The following is a 27,923-nucleotide window of genomic DNA, read 5'->3' as shown; positions in this document are numbered from 1 at the left end:
TCAGTATCATTCAACTGGTTTTTAAGACCTTCATAATCTGCACGCTTAAAATCTCGAATTTGTCTTTTAAACGAGTGTTGTTTAAAAGTTTTAAATGAAATTTCGACTGAAACAGGAGAATGAGAACTGCATATCGGTGTAAGTACAGTCACTGATTTAATTAAGTTTTTGCGATTAGTCACACATAAATCAATACAAGTTCCAGTTTGGGTTGTAAAGTTGGTAGACTCCCAAACAACATTTTCCAAGTTTAACCGGTTAAGTAACTTTTTAAAAGAGTTACTTGAGTTTGACATCATATCACAATTGAAATCACCACAAAGGAAAATTGGCAAATTACAATCAAGTGCTTTATCTACTGACTCACTAAATAAGTCCCATAAATTAGAATTTGAGTTAGGAGGACGGTATAAAACACCAACTAAAAATTTTTCATTACTACAATTCCTCACTTCAACCCAAAGTAATTCAAGATTACTTACAGATATGTCATTCCGTATAATTGTTACTTTGTAGTCGATCCGTCATCCAAGATGGCCGCCAACGGGGGACTTAGTTGAACATAGGACCCTATGGGAAATTCATACAAATGACTTCTTTTAGGGAACCACTAAATGGAATGAAACCAAACATGGTATAAATGTTCCTTATGAGGTGATGACCAAGTGTTGTTGCTTTGTAGCCGGTCCATCATCCAAGATGGCCGCCATCGCAGGACTTAGTTTAACATAGGACCCTATGGGAAATGCATACAAATGACTTCTTTTAGAGAACCACTGAATGGAATGAAACCAAACATAGTATGAATGTTCCTTATGAGGTGCTGACCAAGTGTTGTTACTTTGTAGCCGATCTGTCATCCAAGTTGGCCGCCAGCGGGGGACTTAGTTTAACATAGGACCCTATGGGAAATTCATACAAATGACTTCTTTTAGAGAACCACTGAATGGAATGAAACCAAACAGTATGAATGTTCCTTATGAAGTGCTGACCAAGTGTTGTTACTTTGTAGCCCATCCATAATCCAAGATGGCCGCCATCGCAGGACTTAGTTTAACATAGGACCCTATTGGAAATGCATACAAATGACTTCTTTTAGAGAACCACTGAATGGAATGAAACCAACATAGTATGAATGTTCCTTATGAGGTGCTGACCAAGTGTTGTTACTTTGTAGCCGATCAAACATCAAAGATGGCCGCCAGTGGGGTGACTTTGTTTAACATAGGACCCTATGGGAAATGCATACAAAGGTCTTCTTCTAAAGAACCAATAAATTGAATGAAATCAAACATAGCATAAATGTTCCGTTCCTAATGTGGTGGTGGCCAAGTGTTGTTACTTTGTAGCCAATATTATCTTTTTTTTATATGATTTCAAAAACCCAAGTAGAGTCAGGTGAGCGATACAGGCTCTTGAGAGCCTCTAATTTGTACAGCAATCGGAATCATACATATTAGCTCTCCTGGTCTTAAAGCTGAAATCCCTTGGAATTCATGGATACAACATGGATGGCTATGGTTGAGTACTAAGCAAAACTTTACAGCTCTATGTAAATACATGAACTAACCCAAATTGCAGCAAAATTTAATGATTTACATGGTGCAGGGCTCTCAGTTGTGGTTGCAATTACTACCTCTAGTTAATATATTCCTGTAGTATATTTTGACTCTTTTTTTTTATATCCTACTATAAAACATAATACAAAAGAAAATGTAAACAAGAAAACTAAATCCTACCAGGAAGAGTGATAGAAAACAAATAGTTAATGAAGTTATACATACATATATTAAGGTGAACAATGTTTTCCTTGTATAAAAATAAATAAGGTTTATTTAATGTATGTCGATTAAGCATGGCATATATATATATATATATATATGGTGTTTTTCTTTCCTTTCTAGAAACTCTACCTATTTATGTTTTCATTATTTTTTAGAATAGTAGTACCACCATAGCCAGTTGAAGTCAGGTGTTGATGTGACGAACGAATACACTTGGGGGACTGAAATAGAAAATAAAAACAGTAAATGTCTTTTCTCAAAAAGGTCGCATCTAAATTTTATTATAAATTAATTAATTGTTATTAAGTGAGCTTTTAACATGGTGTTTGACTTTTAATCAAGGTTTCTTAAACATGTAATATTTTGGGAATATTAAAATAATATGCTATCACAGTGTTAAATTAATTACCTTTTTCCAGGCTTATTAAACCATCGGATAGAATCGTCTTGAGATATCACACTGAAATAAAATGTTAGTATATGTTAAGTATGCTGGTTAATGTGATTAGTGGCTACATAAACAAAGCTGCATATTTTGGTAGCTATATCAGATGCGAAAATTATGTGGACATATTATACAAATTGTTAGCACATTAATTCATAGAAATTGCATTTTTAGTATCAGTTTTAAAAAGTTTCTTTATTTTTTTTATTGTGTTTTACTTCCAATGAATTCTAGTATCATGATACCATGGATACATAAACAGATTAAGAAAAAAAAAACCTTCATGAAATAATTGACATTAAAAACGTTTAAATTCCAATATAACTCAAAGCTCTTCGACTTTGTACTTGTTTGACTTTACAACTACTTAAATAACTTATTAGTCATTTATCTCGACCATTTATGTCTGACCTTCATGACAGTCAAAAATTCAAGATTTATATAAGCATGTTTAAACATACATTTCACACTCTCCGTGCCTCAATATGACATGATGTTCCACAACGGCATCATGTAAGGGAGGACAACTGCCTGTATTTTTTCGTTGTAGATTACTGTCAGTTGTTACGTTCCCACCTATTAATATTAGAAGATGCATTACGCAGATTTACGGAAAAAATATCAGAAGATGCATTAATCAGATGATAAATGACATTTAAAAACCATGTCATTACATAATCTTGTTCATTACAAATCATGACTTTTAAGTACAAACAATTAACTATGGTTACATTTTAACATTTCTATAAAATTAAGTGCATTCAAAATATTCTTCAAAGAGACCATTGATGCATGAAATACTTTGTTTAGTCGGGGTGGAAAATGAAAACTGAATAAGAGAAGGCGAAGAAGCTTAGATAGAGGTTTGAATGTCTCTCTGATATCTTTCGCCCCCTCTTTTTTTTTAACATGGTCGACACATCTGCATCGCCATCATCCTGTTTCGTATAAGTCGTAATAAATTGCCACATTTACATATATTTTTTCCTAATAAACTGAAAAGTATTTCTCTGAAATAAAGTTCATGTCAAGAAATAAATGTGTCCCCAATTAGTGTACAGTTCAAGGACCGTTTTACTGATTTTTTTAAAACGATTAAACACTTCAAAAGTTGTAAACAACCCTTTATTATTTTAACAAAGAAAATGAGACACAACTATGTCATTCTTTCAAAACTCAGGTCAGCCAACATGTTGGTGGAAATGAAAAAATCCACACTCTAATTTTGAACATATTTATGGTAGTTTGATAATGTTCGAAAAAATACATATTGAAATATGTTTTCCTACTCTTTTATTTTTAATAATCGTTTTTATTCATCATATACGTGTTAATGCATACAGAATTGCAATGTACATGTCAAGCATTATGCATTAATATCAACAACTGTGTTACGCATTCAAAATCATGCATTTTGTCAATCATGCTAGTATTACAATATGGCTGAAGCTATATTTTCACATATTTGTACATATCAATAAAATTGAGAATGGAAATGGGGAATGTGTCAAAGAGACAACAACCCGACCAAATAAAAAACAACAGCAGAGGGTCACCAACAGGTGTTCAATGTAGCGAGAAATTCCTGCACCCGGAGGCGTCCCTCAGCTGGCCCCTAAACAAATATATACTAGTCCAGTGATAATGAAGACTTTTTCCCGCAAAGTCGGTTCAATTCGGAACCAAAAGAGTTCGTCATCGCTTGCCTTGGTTTTAGTATAGTTTCGATAAATTTAAACAAATATATTAGTTTTCAAAATCATGCTAGTATCGGAGCAATTGTATTGTAAATGTGGTTTTGGATTGGTAGTCCAACAGCTACGGTACCTCTGATGGTAAAAACTTATCCATGTGATTATAATTCATTTTGCAGTAATAATCTTATATATCATTTCTGCTTTATTGTTTTTTTTATTGAGACACTAGTTTGCACATTTGTAAAAATACCACTGGTTTTGAGGGCGTTTTTTCTAAGAATATTATGTCGTAACTGATGTGATGTGTAACACAAAATAATCCAAATTAAGAAATATAGCAATGAATTAACATTTTGTAATTAACGATCTTAATGACACTAAATATTTCATGCTTTAAAAAAAGTTAACTTTTACCGGTTGTTCCTTCTGCTTCGAATTCAACTTCTGTTTCCACTGCTTCTGTTGGTTCTGTTGGTTGTAATGTCGTCTTTTCGGTACTTTTTACAGTTGTCATTGGAATGTTTTTAACTGGTAGTTTTGGTGTCTTGCTGTTAACATTCGGAGGACGTCTAGTGGGATTGTAAAAATCATTCTGTTCTATTGGATCTGTGAAGAAATGTAAAAAAATGAATATGCATGCTTTATGCGCAAAGCATGGGATCTGGTTTAGACATTTGCATAGTTCATAAAAAAAGTTCTGTGCAGAAAAATATATATAAATATATATCAAAAATTTGTTAGCATAGATCTGATGTTGAAAACATTACCAAGAATGCATTGAATTGAAAAAATACGCCGCTTGAAAATAATCAAACTGATAATTATATTTTAATGATTGTGTAAGTAATTGTGATGAGAATACTAAATTTGTAAGTTGTTGATACTATTACTCACAAGTGGTTACTAGTATTCATATGTGCCATTCCTGAAATAACCGGCCCCTTGCAGTGTTAAATGGAAAAAATAATAGTTTCCAGTCGATACCCATGATATGCTATATACACTACGACTATTTTTTTTATTGCATATCAGTCAGTTGTTCAATTCAGGTTCACATCACTTTGCTATACAAATTTTAACGTGTTTATAATTCACGACGTATTATCTATTAAAGTGTGTAGCTAATGATTATAATAAATAAAACCTGAAATATCAAAACATCGTTGTTAGCGTATAAGTTGGAATCACTAATAGTGACCTGTTTCAAACAGTTCGTACCATTAGCAGGTGGTGTAGTTGGTATTGAAGAATTATTTGTTGTGACATCTTCGCCAACCTCAATCTCCTCAGGAATATCAGTTGTTCCCTCCCATTCCGGTGACTTCGATGGTGTCGTTGCTAAATGAACACCAACAAGTACTGAAAACATGAAACAAGACTTATTATTCTTAACCCTTTAAATAATCAATTAAATCAAAATACATTCCAGAGGCCTTTGCTTACTAACACTTAAACGGTCTTTCTTTTTATTAAATAATTGAGTGATTTTTTTATATGGAAAATCAATCTTTATTGTATGCTGTCATATTTTCAGTGTTAAAATTAACTTCTCTAAAATAGTGTCCAAGAATATACCTGTGTTACTTATAGCTGTAAACATTATGAAAACGCAATGATATCGTTAAAATATTTTCCTTGTAAGCTATAAAAATTAACCTTCCAATGTAATCCATATGAAGAAAACACGAGATTTAAATGCCGCAAGAAATGAAAATTAATCTTTATTTCTTCTAATTTCAATAACAGCTCTTTTGGATCTTTTACTGTGATAATATATAGTTGTCAGTATCTAACACCGTTTAACCTTCATACACATAAACATATCATGTCAAGCTTTGGTCAGTCAAACATTACAGTGGAATAGATACATGTGTTATGATATACCTACCACACACTTTTCTTCACAATTTTTTTCGAATACCCCTTATTTAACATACATTTGAATAATAATTAGACCAAGGAAAATAGGGAATAGTGCAACTTATGATAACATTTTATATGGGTTTCTTTTTGAAGATTTCAAAATTTTTTCTACGCAGTTAAGGAGAATGAGAAAGTTGATTATTTTTTTTATTTTTTTATTGTTCAGTTAAGTTTTGTGTGCACAAATTTGTTTCAAACATATATTTGCTTTGTGGGGAAAAAATGAGCCGTTGAGGACTAAGTTAAACGCTTTTTGGCATAACTCATGTTTTAAAGCTGCATTCATAAAAGTAAATCAGTTTACTTCCAACTTCGATCCGATCTTCATTGACTGTTTCGAGTGGGTTGTTTTTTATTTCAATTATTATGATAGTTTTACCTCTAATTTTAGTTTTCGTGTGATGCACAACTGTATTATAACTTTGTGAACTATGTAATGTAGCTAGGGAAATAACCAAACTCTCATTCCATTAGAATACCAGACTTTTCTTTTGGGCTTCTGTTTTATTGATTTTATCCTAAATCAAAAGGAATCTTATGTTTTGTCATAACCAGTAGTAATGCTTACTACCAAACTGACAAACATTAAGTGATCTTCAGTATGATCAAATTTTGTTGTCCCAATGCATGAGAAGATGATCTTTGAATTTGAACTGGACTTCCATAGTTGTCGATTACGTTACTCAAGCCAATTATCCGTCAATAAAAGGAAACATATAAATCCCCTGCCCAGTAGTCAGCACTTCTGTGTTGACATGAATTATCATTGATATGGTCATTATTATAAATTAATTGTTCACAAAACTTCAAAGTTTTGAAAGTCTAAGGTGTTTCTACCTGTATTTTAGCAAAACGCTTGTGAATTTTTGGTCCTCAATGCTCTTCAACTTTATTTGGCCTTTTTAACTTTATTTGAATTTCACTGATTAGTCTTTTGTAGATGAAACGCACGTATGGCACAAATACAAAATATCAATCCCGGTATCTATGATGAGTTTATGTATTTAAACTTGATACACTTCAAAAGGTTAATTCATGAAGTACTGAATTAAGTGAACCCTCAATTAAATAGTTCACTTATTACTATGTTTGATAAAGCGATATTATAACTGTTATTCTTTATTTCTTGCCAATTTCAATGGTCGATGAGGAGGCTTTGCTTTTTAAGGTCCCGTATTTAACTTGATATAAAATCGTTTGTAATTCTCTTCTCATCAAAGTTGCCAGGTAATTTCGAAATACTAATATAAGGACGTTCTTATCCCAGGCATAGATAACCTTAGCCGTAATTGGCACAACTTTTTGGAATTTTGGGCCTTAATGCTCTTCAACATATACTTGTTTTGCTATCTTACTTTTTTATCTAAGCGTCACTGATGAGTTTTATTTAGACGAAACGCACGTTTTGTGTATCAAATTATAAGTCTGGTACCTTTGATAAGAGTTGGTACGTCAAACCTGGTTTTCGTCTGCATAAGACTCATCATTGTTGCTCGATTAAGGATAAAAACAATCGACACTTATAGCTAAAACTAACAAGTCTTTTATGTTCAACAACATATCATCTGAATTAACAGTCTTAAAAAAATATATAAAACATTATTCAAACAAACAAATACTTTAAAGGCATGCAATATATTTTTTTACCAAAAATACAATGAACTCAAGAACAGTTCAGAAACGTTGTAGTTGACATTGCATGTATATTAGCTCATCATTTATACTAGGATTAAATTTTGTTTTAGCTATTCAACTATTTCGGTTCCTGTACTTTCTTGGCTTTCATATATTCGGCTTTGATTGTTCCTGACAATGGTTAAACCAGAAAAGCGTTTCAAGACACATGAAATTTATAAGGTGTTATTTTAAATTTTTTTTTTATATAAAACTAAACTTACCCGATAATAAAGTAATGATCCTAAGCATCCCTTTTAAATTTTGATATGACAATGTCTTAAGTATTCCAGAATTGGTATGAAACATTCTTAAAATTTGATTAATATTTATCTTCTATTTGATAAATGTTCCCTTCAGTCTGTAGTATGATATGACAATCCGTCTCAACCAATCAAATACTCTGTGATAGGTAGATATGTATGTTCATTTATTTCATTAACACGTTATTTACATTAATTAATAATAGCAGTAATGGACTTCTGATAAAAGAGATACAAAAAAAGCTAAGTATTATATGAGATTTTTTATAATAACAAGGAGGTGGAACTGTGGTTTTGCCATCAAAAGTTTACAAATGTATGGCATCCAATGAAAAAGGATAGTCTTTCAAATTTAGTATACCTGTTGAGATATCAACTTCACAATAGTTTAAAAGGGAGCATCTACATATATTTTAGTTATATTCATTTGATTAATAAACTGTTTGTTGTATTGGTCCCTAATGCTCACAAATCTATCTTTCTAGTCGTCAGAATCCCCTTGTCGTTGCTATAAAAAGCGGTAAATATAAAACAGTAGGATCCGCCTATATTCCCAAAGCGCGTAAAATCGTCCGTGGTTGTTGAGTTTAAAATTATTTCATTTCATTTCATAAGACTGTTATACAAGTGTGAGGTTTAATCCATCATTTTCTACATAAGAAAAGGTCTGCAATTAAGGCAGGAGTATGACATTTGTTATCGGTTCGTTTGATGTGTTTTGATCTTTTGATACTTCAATCTGATTACGAACTTTCCTTTTTTAAATTTTCATTGGAGTTCGGTATCTTTTCTTTTTGCATTTTTACTGATGTCGTCTTTTTAGAACAAAACTAAAGTATTATTTTTTAGTCACGGGCATTTAAATGGTCAACCGCATAATGCTATAAACATTTCGCTATTGTCCCTTAGTTCAAAATCAAACAAAAATACTGGTCCAAGGCAATTTATCCTTGTTTAAACATTGTGATGAAAGGTAACAAAGATAAATGGACAGGTGAGGATACTGACATACTCACTTTGAAGTATCTATTTCTGATTGTGGGAATACTAAATAATGATAAACACTGTCACTTTATAAATAGAATAGTATGTGTACCAAAACAAGTGTTTGTAAATATTACAGATAGAGTATACCTTTGGTATCTTTTGTCTCTTTCTTATGTAATTTCCTTTGTTTTCAAATAAGATATAATATCAACGTCAGATTCAGTTAATAGAACAAATAATATCTATTTTTATACTTAAGATAATTGCTTAATTATAAAGAAACTCTTATGTGCACGTGACTGTTATTTATTTAAGGCTCTTTTAACGCTACGTTTAGCCATATAAATGATTAGTTGTATGCTCTTTTGGACAACATTGACGAAAAACTGGTTATTTTAATATATTCACTGATATACACATTGTAATCGTTAATTATTTGAAGATCGAGTTGACTTTGTCGTCTTCGTCTTTAATTCCTTTTCAAAAACATTTTGACCAGACTGCAAGACTATCCCGTTGTATAAGAATCAAACAATGTTTTGGGTTTCAATCAGCATTAACAAAGATAATGTCAAAGATGCTGACATTTTCATTTTCTTTTGCGGAGGAAATTTTGAAGATTCTGTATTAAATCTTAGAGGTTGTAGGAACAGCGTGCGTAATGTAAATGTCAAATCCTTTGCACAATAATAATTCAATTCTACCATTTGTCTCTAGCATGACCAACAGTTCAAGAATGCAATTGATTAATTGATCTTGTTTATCTTTAAATTTTTGACCTGTAACATGTGTAACTGGTACACATAGATTTGGGGTTTTAAAAATATATTCGTTTTCAATTTCAAATTTGCAAGTTTCATTTCTTGTATATCTGCAATCGGAGATGACAATCACCCTGAAAGAAATGTCTCATGAAAAGATTAGAGCATTTTGGATGATCAGATGACGATGACTTATTTTAACTACCAATTAAGCATACACTATTGTATAATTGCTTTGTTTTATTCATTTAATTTGTCTTATAAGTCATATCTGGTTTTTTTTACTTGACAAAGATTACAAAAGAGATACAAAAAAAATACTAACTTTCATGGTTGAGTATATCCTGAATTAAAAGTACAAAATTGCTGAACAAAAAAAAAAATTTCATGAATTCTAAACCTGACAAAATGAAATGTTAGACTATATCACCCATAGGAACTCATGGAAAGCAACTGTCAAACTCCGACATTGTACAGGCACTTTCCGTAGACAATGGTATTATAGCTAGCCAAACCCATAAACTGTAGTATTTTTTTCAATTAGTCAAATCTTTGTATATCTGGAAGAATGCATCTTCCGATATAAGGTTAGATTATCTCAACACATATTCACAACTCATCGTCCAATCAGATGGCTTGAATTTCCGTTTTAAGTATTACATACCAATCTTTTTCCTATGCATTACGATGTTACGTAAATATGAACGGATTACCACAAGTGTTACATTACACATATACCATAAGGCATTGTGGTATGTCCAATTCGGTTTCATGACATTGAGTTATCTGATATGAGGTTTTTAATGTTGTAGATGTGGATTTGGGTTTGGTGGTTTAAACCACACTTCTTTATTATAAAGGCATCAATCATAGAATAATGACCGCAAACACATTGAAATACATAATATATCTAGTTCATTACAGGTTTAGCAGACAAAAAATAGCCGAAGATTTTATTCTGCTGATCGTGTGCGTTCTCCATGTTTTGAAAACATTTTGTGTTTCACAGTAAACCATAGCTATGTTAATATATTAAAGTATATGCGTGTGGTAAACGTTATCATATTGCTATATAAAAGTATGTTTTATAAAACTTAAAACTGACATTCAAGTAATTTGATTGGAGGATGAGTTGTAAATATGTGTTCAGATCATTATTACAAATATATATTAGCTTGAGAATAGAGTATAGTTTTCCGACCACGTTTTGGGGAGATTCGGTTGGCGATTGATACTTCATGCAAAATTTTATGCATGATTTTATGCATGATTGATCACCAAAAAAGACACAACTACCCACATTTTTTTACGTAGATTCAACGTTTTATCCCGAAAAGTGCACACTTTTATTACCATAAACCGATATTTCGCTGTATGTTTGTTTAGTTGTACTGTTAGATCATACATCATTATGGGCTAATCAAGCATTTGTTATGGTCCAAAAAACAATAATTACCTGACATTTACCGTTATTTGAGTGATTATTGTTGACATTTTTCTGCACCTGCGGTATATAGTTCTTGTATTGCCAACAATGATGTCATAATACAATATTTACGGAAAGAAAATGGAACTTTCAGTATTCCTTGTGTCTGGTAAGATTTATTAAGTAAAAACATATAAGCCTTGTATCTTTAATGAGTTTTTATAAAGTATGTTCTTTCAAAAATCAAAAGACGATGTTTTATTGAACAATTATAATTGATTTTAAAATATAAATGAGGGAAAGAACTATGAAGTAAAAAAATATGAGCTTGGCATCTTTAGTGAGTTTTCTTGATTCGATATTATTCTAAAGATTGGTTTTCACTTAATCGGACAACTTATGACTATTCAACAGTAGTATAAAGTAAAATTACAAAAATACTGAACTTAGAGGAAAATCAATTCGGAAAGTCCATAATCACATGGCAAAATCAAATAACAAAATGCATCAAAAACGAATGGACAAGAACTGTCATATTCCTGACTTGGTAAAAGCAGTTTCAAATGTAGAAAATGGTGGATTAAACCTACTACTGTTGCCTTTATTTAAAATAAAAATGAGTAAAAGTCCACGAATTCGAATACAATAAAATGCTTAAAAGATAATTTTTGTTTATATATTCATTTGACTTTTAGTTTTATCGTGCATCCTAACGAGTAAAGTGGTTGATGCTGTTATTTTCCCATATAATCCTTACACACTTCAAAGACAAAGTTTCGACAGTCCTGTAAATAGGCCTACCATAGGGAACACACAGGTGAGACCACCAGTAAACACTGTCCAGGAAAAAGTCGTTTGTCCTTCATATAAAATCTATTATGAAGGAGATAAACTGGTATTGGTACTGCAGGCCGGAAAATGTGAGCTTATTGTAGAAAAATATGCAATTGAAGATTCAATCTCCATGGAAGGGAAGACACCAGAAAAAGAAAAGTAAGTGTTATTAGTAGGAAATTTTTTTAATAAACACCGTTTCACATTGTACTGTTTTTGTGGATTGTATTTATGCTATAGGCTAAAATAAACGTGAGTTTAATCACCAAAAGTAAAGAGATTTTTATCATGCTAGTTTTACTGTAAACTGTTCTTAAGATTTTAGATTCCGTTATTCTTTTAAACAATTTACAAATGATAAGTTAATATGGAAAATAATAAAATTGGCATTATGTTGAATTTTGAAACAGTTTTATATAATACCAAAACATTTCATGATCAACGCAGTATTTTTTTTTAATGTTACCGATGCATTTTATAACCAACACCGCATTTATAATTAATGTGTTGTATTACATGAACACTGCAAACTTTTTTGAAACATTTATTTTTACCAGTGAATTTTTAAACTAACACCGCAAATCCTGTCTAAAAAACAGTTTTATATGATACAAATGCATTTGATTACCAACGCCGCAAAGTCTTTTCGCCACATTTTTTTATAGTATCAATTTATTTTATAACTTACATACAAAATCGTTTTGAGACACAGTTTTGTATGTTACCAATATATTTCATTACCAACACCGAAAAATATTTTATGTCACAGTCAGTGTCTGCATGTTACCAATGTATTTCAAACACTGCAAAATATTTGTTTGGAACATTTTTTTTTATGTTTATGTTACCAATGCATTTCATTACCAACGACGCAAAATCTTTCCGACATATTTTTTTTTTTATGTAACCAACTCATTTTAATACTAACATACAAAATCTTTTTGAGACACAGTTTTGTATGTTACCAATATATTTCATTACCAAAATCGCAATTTTTGCACCGTTTTATATGCTAAAAGTGCATTTTATTACCGACGCCGCAATTGTCTTTAACACCGTTTTATATGTTGCCAATGCCTTTTATTACCAACATCAATCTTTTTGACACATCTTTTTTATGTAACCAATTCATTTTATTTAAAAGATAACATCTTTTTGAGACACTGTTTTATATGTTACCAATGCATTCCATTACAATCACTGCAAAATATTTTTGTTTATGTTACCTGTGCATTTTATTACTAGCATCTCAAAATCTGCTTTACACAGTGTTTATATGTTACCAATGCATTTCATTCCAACACCGCAAAATATTTTATGGCACAGTGTCTGCATGTTACCAATGCATTTTATTACCAAAGTCTTAACATTTATTTTTTTCCCCAAATTTTCAGGACATACGTACCAGTGCTACATTTCAAAAATATACTACCTATCTGTCGTCAACTACCGTATGAATACAAAGGATTTCATGTTACTGTAAAAACCACCAAAAATTGTCAGTTGTAAGTACAAATATATGTTTGAGAATATGTCTTGTTTAATAGAAGATGGTAAAGTGTGACTGACCTTAAAATCACCAACTAAAGCTCATCAAAGATGCCAAAATAATGATTAATTACTGAAGGCACGCGTTTCAAGGAGCCGGATACGGATTTGAGAGTATTGCTGAGTTGAGCGAAAAGATTATTCATAATTTATTTTGACAAATATTATTGACAAGATATCATGGCAAGATATTAAGGGAGAAGCGGATACCCTCTGTGGCCCCCTCTTTGAATTCGTTTTTATTTGAGAAGCCCTTGATACTGGGTCCTCAGTCAACAGAGACATTTATCCAGTGGTAATATTTAACTTCGATTTAACGTGTTTCATGAATAATCACCAAAAGAGCAACAACATCACAAAAGAGAAGTTGAATAAATGATGAGATCAAACATTCAGGAAAACAGAACAGAATTACTTATTATCACGTTGCATGTTTCTTACATAAAGGGCAATACCATATCTATATTTTCTTTCATTTTTAATTTTAAATCAATTCTATCTTATTGTTCATTATGATAAACATCAATCTGCTGCTACAAATTGCTACACAAAAAAGCTTGATTACAACATAACATTTATTTTTTATAGGACCTTTGCAGTGAAACATTTTAGAGAGATGAATCCGTTTTCTCCCCGACCGAAGTGAGTATCTTACTTTATTTACAGACCGCAAATTGTCATGCTGCTACAGCATCGGCCATTCAAAGTCAGGAACAAAAAATTGCAAATTGGTCGATCTATTGCTTGACATATTGTATAATCAACTGGTTTTTTTTAAGAATAAGTTTATTGTTAAAAAGTAAAATCACAAAAATACTGAACCTAGAGGAAGATCAATTGTGAAAGTCCATAATCACATGGCAAAATCAAATAACAAAACGCATCAAAAACGAATGGACAAGACATGTCATATTGCTGACTTGGTACAGGCATTTTCAAATGTATAAAATGGTGGATTAAACCTGGTTCTATAGCGCTAACCCTCTCACTTTAATGACAGTCTCATCAATTTGCGATATTTTTACATTGATGCGTTAAATAAACAGACACAATAAATAAAATAGTCAAAATATGGGTACATCAGTCATCATCGTTTAACAATTTTAAAAGGAACAATTTAACAGAACACAAAAACATCTACTATCTACGAACACATTTATTGATTTGAGTGTCTGACGTCAGAAAATTTTATACGTCACATAAATTTGTCGTTCAATGTGCGTACAAACAATTTTAAAATTTTCATGGGAATGTTAGCATACAGGGTTAAAAAATCAAAAGTATGTAAGAATAAATTTAAGAAATAGACCGAGATTTAAACTAGTCCAAAAGTTATATATAGAATTTATAAAACCTTTTTATCAGCATCTCTTATATTTATTGATCTTTTTAAATCTCAATGTTGTTTATTTTGTCAACGCGTCTGGCGTATTATTAAAATTATAATCCTGGTACCTTTGATGACTTTTTTTAATCATTTTAAATTGTTTTCTGGGTGTTTTTTGTTGTTTTTTTTTTTATCAAAAGTTGTATTTTGAAGTTTTTCAATCTAATTATGTGTTTTTTTAATCTCAGTGTGTATACATTTCGGAACATGACTAGAACGGCTTACTATACTCCATTAATGTTTCCGTAATATTTCCTACAGTAACACTTTAAAAAAGTAATAACATGCAATACCTATACTGATAAAAGTTATTCCTCGATCCTAAATACGCACTTGTACAGAAAAAAATATTTTGTGGTCCTAAACTTGCAGAATACAGTAAACAAAATAATACAGAATCTAGTAAAAAAAAAACATACAGAATGCAGTCTAAAAATTATTTTTTGGATCTTAAACTGCGGAATACAGTAAAAAATGTTTACTTTTTAGTTGGATCAAAGAGAACTTTAATACCCCTTAGTACATTAATGGGAAATTATGTCATTTTATACTTGCAGACTGATTTCACGACCAGTTGTTGTAAATACATAGCCCATGGCAGCATGACAGTCAGTAAAGGAAGAGAAAACAGATCAGGAAAATCCATCTTGCGTTTTTTTTTAATTAACAAGTCTGTCATTAACGGTACTATACTCAGACGGTAAATGCTGAAATTTATAGTTTCCAGACATGTATATATATAAAAATGGTCAGAAATTTCATATTTATGCAGACGATATTTGAATTTCAATAAAATTATTTACAAAAAAAAAAGCAGTTACATTTTTTGCCATTAAAAAAGGAATATTCTCCTTACGACTTGTACTCCACACAATACTGGTTATACTATACCAACAATATATTGCGATCACCTTGTCCGTTCGTCAGTCCGTCTTTTTATACGTTTGTACGTCCCTTCATTCTACAAGTGTTTTGTTGATTGTAGTATGTCTTTGGCCGTTTTTTTGTTAATGGCAACCGCCTCGCCTCAGTGATTATATGGTCTTGGGTTTAAACACCAACCTGGTCAAACCAAAGATAGGTATTTGCTGCTTCTTCACTAAACATGGCATTATAAATAAGACCAAAGACTGGTCGAATCGGAAGTCATAAAATTGTATCCGGGTAGGCTGACATACGCATGTCTTCCTGGGGACTATCCACTGGTGAACTCTGACTGAGCGTATCGGTCTAATGCAAAGCAGGGTTCATATTCATACAACATTAACAGGTTCTAATCGAAAGCTTATCCATTTAGGTTTAAAAATTGCCGAAAATCATATTCACATTTTACGAAGTATAGAAAATATCTTCCATTTCTGCACATCGGAGCCATTAAAAATATGCCTTTTTCATTAAGCAAAAAAAGTAGACGATCTTTTTCAACTGCATTTTAAGTCAATTTGAGCCGCATGACCATATATATTTTTTGGTTGTAATGCACCACTGGCATTTCTAGTAACAGGAACTGCTACCCGTTTTTCCCTAGTTTGTGTAGTCTCGGAGAAAAAAAATACGGAACACTAGTGGTACCCTATGGAAAATGCATTACGAATAATTGCGCTCTTGTAACCTTAACAGTAAACTATAGCTATGTTAATATATAAACGATATTTACCTGATGTTTACCGTTATTTGAGTGATTATTGTTGACATTTTTCTGCACCTGCGGTATAGAGTTCTTGTATTGCTAACAATGATGTCATAATACAATATTTACGGAAAGAAAATGGAACTTTCAGTATTCCTTGTGTCTGGTAAGATTTATTAAGTAAAAAATATAAGCCTTGTATTTTTAATGAGTTTTTATAAAATATGTTCTTTCAAAAATCAACAATAACAATAAATCATAATTGATTTTTAAATCTAAATGAGGGAAAGAACTATGTAGTAAAAAAATATGAGCTTGGCATCTTTGGTGAGTTTTTTTTTTATTTAAGAATTGAATGCTTCTTTTTGTAAATTCATTGGGGTGTAAAAGCGTTGACCGAAGTACATTTTGTATGAAGCGCGGAAGCGCTTCATTCTAAAAATGTGCGCACGGTAAACGCTTTTACAACCCTATGAAGTTACAAAAAGAAGCATTCAATACTTATAATTACATTTTTTAGCTATGATCAAGAAAACACGAATTTTATATTGTTTTTATTTAATTCACATGTGCACTTTATTGTGGGACCACCTGTTATCATGAATGAAAAGTTTTATTGAGTGATGCAATTGCTTACGGAATAACACGTGATGTGCAGTTAGCCAATCAGAATAAAGTATTATAATGAAACATACATCTAATGTAATTATTTGTTCTTATAAAAATTAAGAGGACATTTTTTCTAAAACAATAAATTGTAATTTATTTTAAATCTTGTTTAGGGAAAATGCAATGGTTGAAAGTATATGCGAAGCAATTCTTACTTCTTTATCGATTTCTTGATTCGATATTATTCACTCAATCGGACAACTTATGACTATTCAACAGCAGTATACTACTGTTGCCTTTATTTAAAATAAAAATGAGTAAAAGTCCACGAATTCGAATACAATAAAAGGCTTAAAAGATAATTTTTGTTTATATATTCATTTGACTTTTAGTTTTATCGTGCATCCTAACGAGTAAATGGGTTAATGCTGTTATTTTTCCATATAATCCTTACATACTTCAAAGACAAAGTTTCGACAGTCCTGTAAATAGGCCCACCATAGGGAACACACAGATACGACCACCAGTAAACACTGTCCAGGAAAAAGTTGTTTGTCCTTCATATAAAATCTATTACGAAGAAGATGAACTGGTATTGGTACTGCAGGCCGGAAAATGTGAGCTTATTGTAGAAAAATATGCAATTGAAGATTCAATCTCCATGGTAGGGAAGACACCAGAAAAAGAAAAGTAAATGTAATTAGTAGGACATTTTTTTAATAAACACCGTTTCACATTGTAATGTTTTGTAGATTGTATTTATGCTATAGGCTAAAATAAACTAGAGTTAAATCACCAAAAGTAAAGAGATTTTTATCATGCTAGTTTAACTGTAAACTGTTCTTAAGATTTTAGATTCCGTTATTCTTTTAAACAATTTAAAAATGATAAGTTAATATGGAAAAAAATAAAATTGGCGTTATGTTGAATTTTGAAACAGTTTTATATAATACCAAAACATTTCATGATCAACGCAGTATTTTTTTAATGTTACCGATGCATTTTATAACCAACACCGCACATTCTTTTTGAAACAGTTTTTTTTAAATTAATGTGTTGTATAACATGAACACTGCAAACTTTTTTCAAACATTTACTTTTACCAGTGAATTTTTAAACTAACACCGCAAATCCTGTCTAAAAACAGTTTTATCTGATACAAATGCATTTGATTACCAACGCCGCAAAGTCTTTTCGCCACATTTTTTTATTGTATCAATTTATTTTATAACTTACATAAAAAATCGTTTTGAGACACAGTTTTGTATGTTACCAATATATTTCATTACCAACACCGAAATTTTTTTTATGTCACAGTCAGTGTCTGCATGTTACCAATGTATTTCAAACACTGCAAAATATTTGTTTGGAACATTTTTTTTATGTTTATGTTACCAATGCATTTTATTACCAACGACGCACAATCTTTCCGACATATTTTTTTTATGTAACCAACTTATTTTATTACTAACATGCAAAATCTTTCCGACATATTTTTTTTATGTAACAAACTCATTTTAATACTAACATGCAAAATCTTTTTGAAACACAGTTTTGTATGTTACCAATATATTTCATAACGAAAATCGCAAATTTTGCACCGTTTTATATGCTAAAAGTGCATTTTATTACCGACGCCGCAATTGTCTTTAACACCGTTGTATATGTTGCCAATGCATTTTATTACCAACAACAATCTTTTTGACACATCTTTTTTATGTAACCAAATCATTTTATTTATAAGATAACATCTTTTTGAGACACTGTTTTATATGTTACCAATGCATTCCATTACAATCACTGCAAAATATTTTTGAAACAGTTTTGTTTATGTTACCTGTGCATTTTATTACTAGCATCTCAAAATCTGCTTTACACAGTGTTTATATGTTACCAATGCATTTCATTACCAACACCGCAAAATATTTTATGGCACAGTGTCTGCATGTAACCAATGCATTTTATTACCAAAGTCTTAACATTTATTTTTTTCCCCAAATTATCAGGACATACGTACCAGTGCTACATTTCAAAAATATACTACCTATCTGTCGTCAACTACCGTATGAATACAAAGGATTTCATGTTACTGTAAAAACCACCAAAAATTGTCAGTTGTAAGTACAAATATATGTTTGAGAATATGTCTTGTTTTATAGAAGATGGTAAAGTGTGACTGACCTTAAAATCACCAACTAAAGCTCATCAAAGATGCCAGAATAATGATTAATTACTGAAGGCACGCGTTTCAAGGAGCCGAATACGGATTTGAGAGTATTGCTGAGTTGAGCGAAAAGATTATTCATAATTTATTTTGACAAATATTATTGACAAGATATCATGGCAAGATATTAAACGAGAGGCGGATACCCTCTGTGGCCCCCTCTTTGAATTCGTTTTTATTTGAGAAGCCCTTGATACTGAGTCCTCAGTCAACAGAGACAGTTATCCAGTGGTAATATTTAACTTCGATTTAACGTGTTTCATGAATAATCACCAAAAAGAGCAACAACATCACAAAAGAGAAGTTGAATAAATGATGAGATCAAACATTCAGGAAAACAGAACAATCGAATAATTACTTATTATCACGTTGGAAGTTTCTTACATAAAGGGCAATTCCATATCTATATTTTCTTTAATTTTTAATTTTAAATCAATTCTATCTTATTGTTCATTATGATAAACATCAATCTGCTGCTACAAATTGCTACACAAAAAAGCTTGATTACAACATAACATTTATTTTTTTATAGGACCTTTGCAGTGAAACATTTTAGAGAGATTAATCCGTTTTCTCCCCGACCGAAGTGAGTATCTTACTCTATTTACAGACCACAAAATGTCATGCTGCTACAGCATCGGCCATTCAAAGTCAGGAACAAACAAACAAAAAAGTATCATCTCTTGTTTTTGCAAACAGGTCGATCTATTGCTTGACATATTGTATAATCAACTGTTTTTTTAAGAATAAGTTTATTGTTAAAACCTTTTTATCAGCATCTCTTATATTTATTGATCTTTTTAAATCTCAATGTTGTTTATTTTGTCAACGCGTCTGGCGTATTAAATTATTATCCTGGTACCTTGGATAACTTTTTTTTATCATTTTAAATTGTTTTTGGGTGGGTTGTTTTTATCAAAAGTTGTATTTTGAAGTTTTTCAATCTAATTATGTGTTTTTTTTTAATCTCAGTGTGTATACATTTCGGAACATGACTAGAACGGCTTACTATACTCCATTAATGTTTCCGTAATATCTCCTTCAGTAACACTTTAAAAAAGTAATAACATGCAAATCCTATACTGATAAAAGTTATTCCTGGATCCTAAATATGCATTTATACAGAAACAAATTAATTGGTTGTCCTAAACTTGCAGAGTACAGTAAACAAATAAATACAGGATCAAGTAATTAAAAACAAAACATACAGAATGCAGTCTAAAATTATTTTTGGGATTTTAAGAGCAGAATACAGTAAAAAATATTTATTTTTAGTTGGGTCAAAGAACACTTTAATGCCCCTTAGTACATTAATAGGACATTATGTCATTTTATACTTGCAGACTGATTTCACGACCAGTTGTTGTAAATACATAGCCCATGGCAGCATGACAGTTAGTAAAGGAAGAGAAAACAGATCAGGAAAATCCATCTTGCGTTTTTTTTTTAATTAACAAGTCTGTCATTAACGGTACTATACTCAGACGGTAAATGCTGAAATTTATAGTTCCCAGACATGTATATCTATCTATATATATATATAAACAAGTACACACCCGTGATATCGCGGGTCCGTGACTGAATTAAAGTATATAACTATGCCTAAGCCTTATTTTAGTAATTGGTATTGTCATCTGATAAGTCATGTCGATTATAAGATACACAGTTTTCTCTGCTTTCAAATCTTTCTGTTTGAACCCGTCGACCTGGAACTTATCAGTTATTGGAAATATTAATTATTTGGAAAACAAAAGGTCCTGGCTATCCAGGAATGGAGTATTTTTTAATCAACAGCATTGTCCTATATTAGTTATCTTAGAAAGTCTTGCTGATTGCTGAATAAAACTACAATAGGGAACAATTTGACAATGATTGAATTTAGTAGTGTCAGTCCTTTGATTATGACCCGTGTATATAGCAAAATCCTAAATACACCGTTTGGTGGTGCGCCTGTCAAATGCGGAACGTACAGATAAGGTAATAGCTGAATATACTATTTGTATCGGTATCGGATTCGATCCGGAACTTGTTAATTATTGGCAATATTAATTATGCGGAAAACAAAAGGGTCTGGAGTGGTGTAATTTTTAATCTACACCATTGTCCTATATTAGTTATATATAGAGTTGAATTCTTTGATTTGTCGTTTTTACCCGATGACGGCTGACAAATTGGACCTCGTAATTTTAGTATTATAGATGGTCAGAAATTGCATATTTATGCAGACGATATTTGAATTTCAATAAAATTATTTACACAAAAAAACCAGCTACATTTTTTGCCATTAAAAAAGAAATATTCTCCTTACGACTTGTACTCCACACAATACTGGTTACACTATACCAACAATATATTGCGACCACCTTGTCCGTTCGTCCGTCTGTCTTTTTATACGTTTGTACGTCCCTTCATTCTTCAAGTGTTTTGTTGATTGTAGTATGTCTTTCGCCGGTTTTTGCTTATGGCAATCGCCTCGCCTCTGTGATTATATGGTATTGGGTTTAAACACCAACCTGGTCAAACCAAAGATAGGTATTTACTGCTTCTTCACTAAACATGGCATTATAAATAAGACCAAAGATTGGTCGAATCGGAAGTCATAAAATTGTATCCGGGTAGGCTGACATACGCATGTCTTCCTGTGGACTATCAACTGGTGAACTCTGACTGAGTGTATCGGTCTAATGCAAAGCAGGGTTCATATTCATACAATATTAACAGGTTCTAATCCTGAATATGCATTTCATTTGCTGCACGATGTTTGAAATCCATCTACCCTGATAATCCTCATTGTTTTCTGCCATGGCGTTGTCAGTTTGTTTTCCACTTATAGTTTGAATATACCATTTGTTTTTACTGCATACTTTGTTAGGATCTTTCCCTTAAAGTTGTCTCTAGTTTGTTCAACTTTCTTTTTTTCACTTAGTTTTTTCAATTATACAAAGTTTTACAAGTTTGATAACTCATTGTTGGACTTTAACCTAACAAGCAATCAATCATTACTTGGCGGGCAAAATTTCCTTAAAACACTAGGCAATGGCGTATTACTTTAATGATTGATAGTACAATTACCAGATAGTGGGTGGGAAAATGTACAAACAGACTCTCTCTGAGAATCATGAAAAAAGCAAATCGAACTATACTAAAATATTTAATAAATTAATTGATTGAAATAATGAATGGATTTCAATAGAATTGAGCGAAACACACAGCTTAGTCATCAGAATCACTTTCTGAAGAACGTCGGGGCCATCTTGGCAGTTTTCTCATTGGCGGACTCCATGCTGGTCTTGTGTTCGACATGATGTACCGGAGATCAGGCAGTGTAGGTATTCCAATTACCCTGAAGTAAACATGTCTATTGTTACTTAACATTTTTATTCATTTGTCCTATTCATGCCATATCATTTACCTTCAGTTGACTGCTTCTAAGCTAAACCATAGAGTAAGTCTAAGGTTTTTTTATCAATTGAATAACACAGTTACCATCCTAAGTGTGGACACTCTGTTAATTGCCAATTTATTTATACCCCTTTCAAATGTATTTCTTCATGTTTTGTGCCTCAAATAGCAAGTAGGGGGATGAAATTACACTATAAAAAATTTGGGTCATGACTTTTAATTTATATAAGTAAAGTAGTGATTTGGTCCAGCTGAAAAAGGTTAAAAATTAGGAAGCTGTCAAAAGATTTCCAGACCCCTTAACATAAAATTGTCCATATTTTTAGTTAGAGCCGATAAAATTTTGATATAATGTGTCCCAAAAGTAGTACAACGCACTGTAAAAAATTATTGAGAAAGCGCAGGTGGGATTTTTTTAAAATTTTATTATTATTTTTATTTTTTATTTTATTATTTTGAACAGTACCTACACGACCTTAATTGTTTATAGCTATAATAGTTTAATTTTCTTTGAAATGAAAAACGTATCGTGTACCGGTGGACTTAATTCAACAAAATATAAAACCACAAAACAACGCACAAAAGCTTTATTGTTTTGTATTTTTAACTTTTGTTTAAGCTTTTATTGTTATACATATGTATGCTTGACCTTTTGGGTCTTGTACCTGTTACGTAATATTCAGTGTTTGACCTCTAATTAATCACTCTTGTCTTATGATGAATTGCTCAGTATATACTTACATTTGACAGCGTCCTAACACCGTATCCACTACAAAGAATGAACCCATCTTTCTTGTATGGAGGTGACAATGATGATCTTTTGGTGCCAGTGCTGTCTGTCTGAAGGTGACTTCAGGATTGTACTTTCTGTTAAAATTAAATTGAAACATGAGTCAAAAACTACAACAAAGTTGTATGAATGAATACTAAGTATTGAGAATCCATACCTAAATAATTGCTAAAAATATTGAACTTACCCGAAGTAAGAATTAGCGTGCATAACTTTTTTGTGTTTGTTCAAGACTGATCGAAAGCAAACAATTTGAGGATGCTTTTCAATTTATACATAGTGTCATTCAGGTTCGATATCATGATCAATGTTTAATACATATAGATCAAAATGATTATTGCTCAATCGAAACAGGAATGTGGTTTTCAAATTAAGCTGTATAAAATTAACAATCCTTGTATTCAACTACATTTATTGGTACATGTATGTGTGTAAAATGTGCCATAAATAAGCAATATTTTGTTGTATAAATATTTTATTTTTATATGGCTTATAAGACGAAAATTATTCAAAAGAACTTCTAATCGATTGCACCACCATTTTGCATTTATTTGTGTTAGCAGACAGTACTTATCCGTTCGTCAAAAATAATCCGTTTGTTTCCTGCTTTGAATTGTTTCACATTTCGTTATTCAGATATTTTACAACTATTTTTTACAGCCAACTCTATTCTATATGTTTTGCTCATTGTTATAGGCTGTAGGTTTATAATTGCTTATATACCAGTCCTTGTGTCATTGGAGAATACATTGTCTTATTGATAATTATTTACTAAGTCTCCCTATTTTGACATGCATTGTCCTGACAGTTGCGATTTGGGATATATTGATGTTAGTGAGTTGATGTTATTTTCATGTCACTATATATATATAGATGGACTTTTGTTCTACTTTGGAACCTTCATATTTTCTAATACAATATTCCCATGGTCTGACAGTTAAGTAAAGGTAGAAGTGTAAACGTAAATCAAATTATAACGGGGGAACAACCCTCTTTAATAAAAACCCACTATATTGTCTTTCCAATGTTATGAAAACTATGATTTAGAAAATAAATCAGTTTTAATAAATAGGTTGGTATACAGTTACCATTGCGATAGACGTCAAACATATTAAAAAAAAGCCATATTTACCACAAAATTGAAGAAAAAAACATAAACCTCCCCATCCCAACTGGTCAAAAACTAACAACCGACTAAAGGCATTTTTCAAAGGAAGGGGAATATGATACAATGTACTTAACAACTACATGAGTATATGAAAGAGACCGTTATTGGAAGGAATATTCATTTGCATTCAACACTTCTCTAGGTCTTACCTGCTTAATAGTTGATAAACTGGAGAATGTCTTCCGGGAGCCCATGGGTTGCTCTGCTTTTCTTCAACGGGTTTCTGATTAACTATCCTGTAGGCATTATTGAAAATAATTAAACATAATGTAATGATTAAATGAATTAGCAAAGAAGAAAGGGAAAGTGTATGATTGGGGCAATGCTTTCAACCTAAAACAATTTAGTTGGATGTATAACTTTCGCTTCTTGTATGAATCTAAGAAAGCCTTTCAAGTTTATGCCCGTGTTTCATTTGATTACTTTTGAAGGTTTGTCTACAGCGCTTGACGTTAGGTTTGTTAATTTCCTGATGGTGTTATTTGGTCCCTAGTAAATTATCCCAAATTGTCTCATTGGTAATTATACCACTTCTTCTTTTTCGTATTTATTAAAAAGCAAATGAGACATCGCAGCTAAAGTCATACATTTTTATAATTTTGTTGCAAAAAATATATCTACATGGAGACATGTTTTTTATTACACAAAAGTCGTCTTTTCACATTCATAGAACGTAATGGATGTATATACTAGTATTACAAAATTTGATGCATTTTAGGAATCAAAATAATGTATCAAAATGTCATAAATTTGAATAATGGATAAGCAATTAAATCTCAAATAATTTATCATACACCAGTGTTTTTAAACTATATAATGCATTACTTACATTTCACATTTTCCATCATCTAATGTTACAACGAACAATCCTTTCTCGTATCGTGAATTAAATTCCGGACAGGGTTTCATATTTTGATGTGCACTCAATACGGGTTGTGGCGTATGTTCTATTGCAAGCTCTGTATTTGTCATTTCCTTACCACCCGTTAACATTAAATTGTTATCTGTATATAGAATAGGTTCTGGCGTGATTTCTGGTGCTGGCTCTGTATTTTCCATTTTATTACCGCCCGTTAACATTAAATTGTTATCTATATATATAATTGGTTTTGGCGTAAGTTCAGGTGCAAGCTCTGTATTTGTCGCTTCCTTACCACCCGTTAACATTAAATTGTTGTCTATATATAGAATAGGTTTTGGCGTAGGTTCTGGTGCAAGCTCTGTATTTGTCGCATCCTTACCACCCGTTAACATTAAATTGTTATCTATATATATAATTGGTTTTGGCGTAGGTTCTGGCGCAAGCTCAGTATTTGTCGCTTCTTTGTCACCCGTTAACATTAAATTGTTGTCTATATATAGAATAGGTTTTGGCGTAGATTCTTGTGCAAGCTCTGTATTTGTCGCATCCTTACCACCCGTTAACATTAAATTGTCATCTATAATGAGAATAGGTTTTGGCGTAGTTTCTGGTGACAGTTCTCTCTCCTCTGTATGTGGAGTTTTAATCAGTAAATGATCATCTTTTATAAGAATGGGAATCGGTATATTTTTGTTCGTTGGAAATTGGCTCAAGATACCATTTCCATTGGTTGGTACTGGTTCTATTAATACACCGCTGTTTAACATAGGTCCAAATGTAGTAGCATCAGATGGAGATCCTAATGATTCTCCAACGATTGGCTTTACGGCGGCTGGTTTCAATTGTACTAAATTATTTCCGACAGAAGAAAGAACAGATGCGACATCGGATATCCCTGTAGCAGCACATTGAATGTGCCATACATCTGTTGAAATACAAACAAATTATTATTTTGTGTGATGTTTGTGCTATTTGTACTTCCTCTTGCAAATTATAATAGTTTAATGTAACATGTTATCTAAATGTACAAATGTACACGTATATCAAAATGAACATCTTAATTTCTTAGTCTGGCAATTACTCTTACTTTTACTCGAATTCCTTATCAATTAAATATTTAAAAGCACAACACTAAATAAAAAAAAAATATTCATCAATATATTAATAAAAATATGAAATGATTTTGTTGTATTTTATCGAAAATTACTTACATGAAATTAAAACAATAAATAAAACTGATATCTTCATTATGCTGTAAAGTTATTTCTTATACTTCTACTGTTTAACTTTTAAGTTTATATATGTTATCCCGATATGGTGATTATTAATTATAATATTGAATCAGCGTCATAGCGGGAAGTAAATATTCCTACCTAGTTAGTCGGCGGACACGTCTTGTCATAATTTGATTGATGGGAAACATCGGGACAAATGTGTATTGCGCACTTCGAGAACTGTGGTGTTTTTCATACAATAAGAATGACCAAACACTGAAATCTAGTGTAACATTTAATTCAAAATTAATTGTTTACATATTTAGCATAAGTTTTAGTGGGATGAAATATCTCTTTTCTTTCTACATGAATGTGAATGGGCTGATGTGCATGGGCTGTGTTATGGTCTAAAATTATGCAATTTTTTTTTTTTAAAGAAATAGCAATGTACTAGCTCTGCTATTACATCAGTTTCATTTAACAAGTGTATTTAATAGACTTAGATTAAAGGAGTTGAGTAAGAAAAAGATGGATGTGTTCCTATTTAGATTCGATATTTGTGTCATAAAAAAGTACCAAAATAACACGTAAAAAAAAGAATTCATGACTTATGTAAAAAAAAAACGTCCTTGTAAATTGGACAATGCGTGACGGTAATTACCGATGAAAATAAAAACAGTGACGAACAATGGGATGACATGTTTTGATTTGTTTGAGGGATGATTGAAAAATAATCTTGATTTTAATAGCAAATATATAAGTGGGCTTATTTACGATTGTTTTTTTTTTTGTGTATAGACACTAAAGAAAACATTAATGACCATCCTGATATGATTAAAACGGCTGTGAAAAAACCGTTTTATGAATTGACCATAACATTTTTTTTGTTATTTTAACACAACACAAGAATACGTCAGCGATACGGATACAAATAATGAATTTGATTGTATGTCCAGATATCGCATGATAAAACAACTCAACTATTATAAGACAATTTCAGAATTTTTGCAAATGTTCAGTCAAACTCAAGGTTTCAGTTATGTGAAGAATGAATACTACTGTGTGGGGTTTAAAAATTATTGAATTGAGAAATTTTAAACGAGAGCTAAAATTGACTTGAGTTATAAGATTATTAAATTCAAATTCAAAGTTGATCAAATTGTTTACTTCTACACACGAATATAAATTTTACAGAGTTTGATTATGTTGGTTCATCTGAAAAGTTGGATAAAAGAAATTGGAAAGAAGTTGTTTCAGCCTGGCAAAATATGTCAATACTCCGACATCCTTGTTAT

General features: G+C 31.4%; 3 protein-coding genes across 3 annotated transcripts; 1 reads left to right on the top strand and 2 right to left on the bottom strand.

The window, feature by feature from the left end:
* Nucleotides 1-1,573: 1,573 nt before the first annotated feature.
* LOC139522495 (uncharacterized) lies at nt 1,574-7,967 on the bottom strand. Its single transcript, XM_071315993.1, has 6 exons — nt 7,748-7,967; nt 5,145-5,285; nt 4,341-4,532; nt 2,691-2,805; nt 2,194-2,244; nt 1,574-2,005 (listed from the first exon to the last, which is right to left on the bottom strand). The coding sequence occupies exons 1-6, from the start codon at nt 7,830-7,832 to the stop codon at nt 1,969-1,971; spliced, it is 621 nt and encodes a 206-aa protein (XP_071172094.1). The 5' UTR covers nt 7,833-7,967; the 3' UTR covers nt 1,574-1,968.
* A 3,031-nt stretch (nt 7,968-10,998) lies between these two features.
* Nucleotides 10,999-20,720, top strand: LOC139524299 (uncharacterized). The gene is made up of 9 exons (XM_071319042.1): nt 10,999-11,129; nt 11,656-11,953; nt 13,189-13,299; nt 13,931-13,984; nt 15,287-16,525; nt 17,361-17,658; nt 18,975-19,085; nt 19,725-19,778; nt 20,536-20,720. The coding sequence occupies exons 1-5, from the start codon at nt 11,102-11,104 to the stop codon at nt 15,318-15,320; spliced, it is 525 nt and encodes a 174-aa protein (XP_071175143.1). The 5' UTR covers nt 10,999-11,101; the 3' UTR covers nt 15,321-16,525; nt 17,361-17,658; nt 18,975-19,085; nt 19,725-19,778; nt 20,536-20,720.
* A 1,607-nt stretch (nt 20,721-22,327) lies between these two features.
* On the bottom strand, nt 22,328-26,752 carry LOC139524298 (uncharacterized). Its single transcript, XM_071319041.1, has 5 exons — nt 26,626-26,752; nt 25,382-26,339; nt 24,702-24,788; nt 23,336-23,461; nt 22,328-22,535 (listed from the first exon to the last, which is right to left on the bottom strand). Exons 1-5 carry the CDS (start codon nt 26,660-26,662, stop codon nt 22,406-22,408), a joined length of 1,338 nt encoding a protein of 445 aa, XP_071175142.1. The 5' UTR covers nt 26,663-26,752; the 3' UTR covers nt 22,328-22,405.
* Nucleotides 26,753-27,923: the final 1,171 nt, after the last annotated feature.

The sequence above is a fragment of the Mytilus edulis genome, chromosome 5 (genome assembly GCF_963676685.1).
Source record: "Mytilus edulis chromosome 5, xbMytEdul2.2, whole genome shotgun sequence".
In the NCBI taxonomy this organism is placed as follows: domain Eukaryota; kingdom Metazoa; phylum Mollusca; class Bivalvia; order Mytilida; family Mytilidae; genus Mytilus; species Mytilus edulis.
Note: the sequence above shows the minus strand (reverse complement) of the source record. Positions and strands in the feature narration are given on the sequence as shown.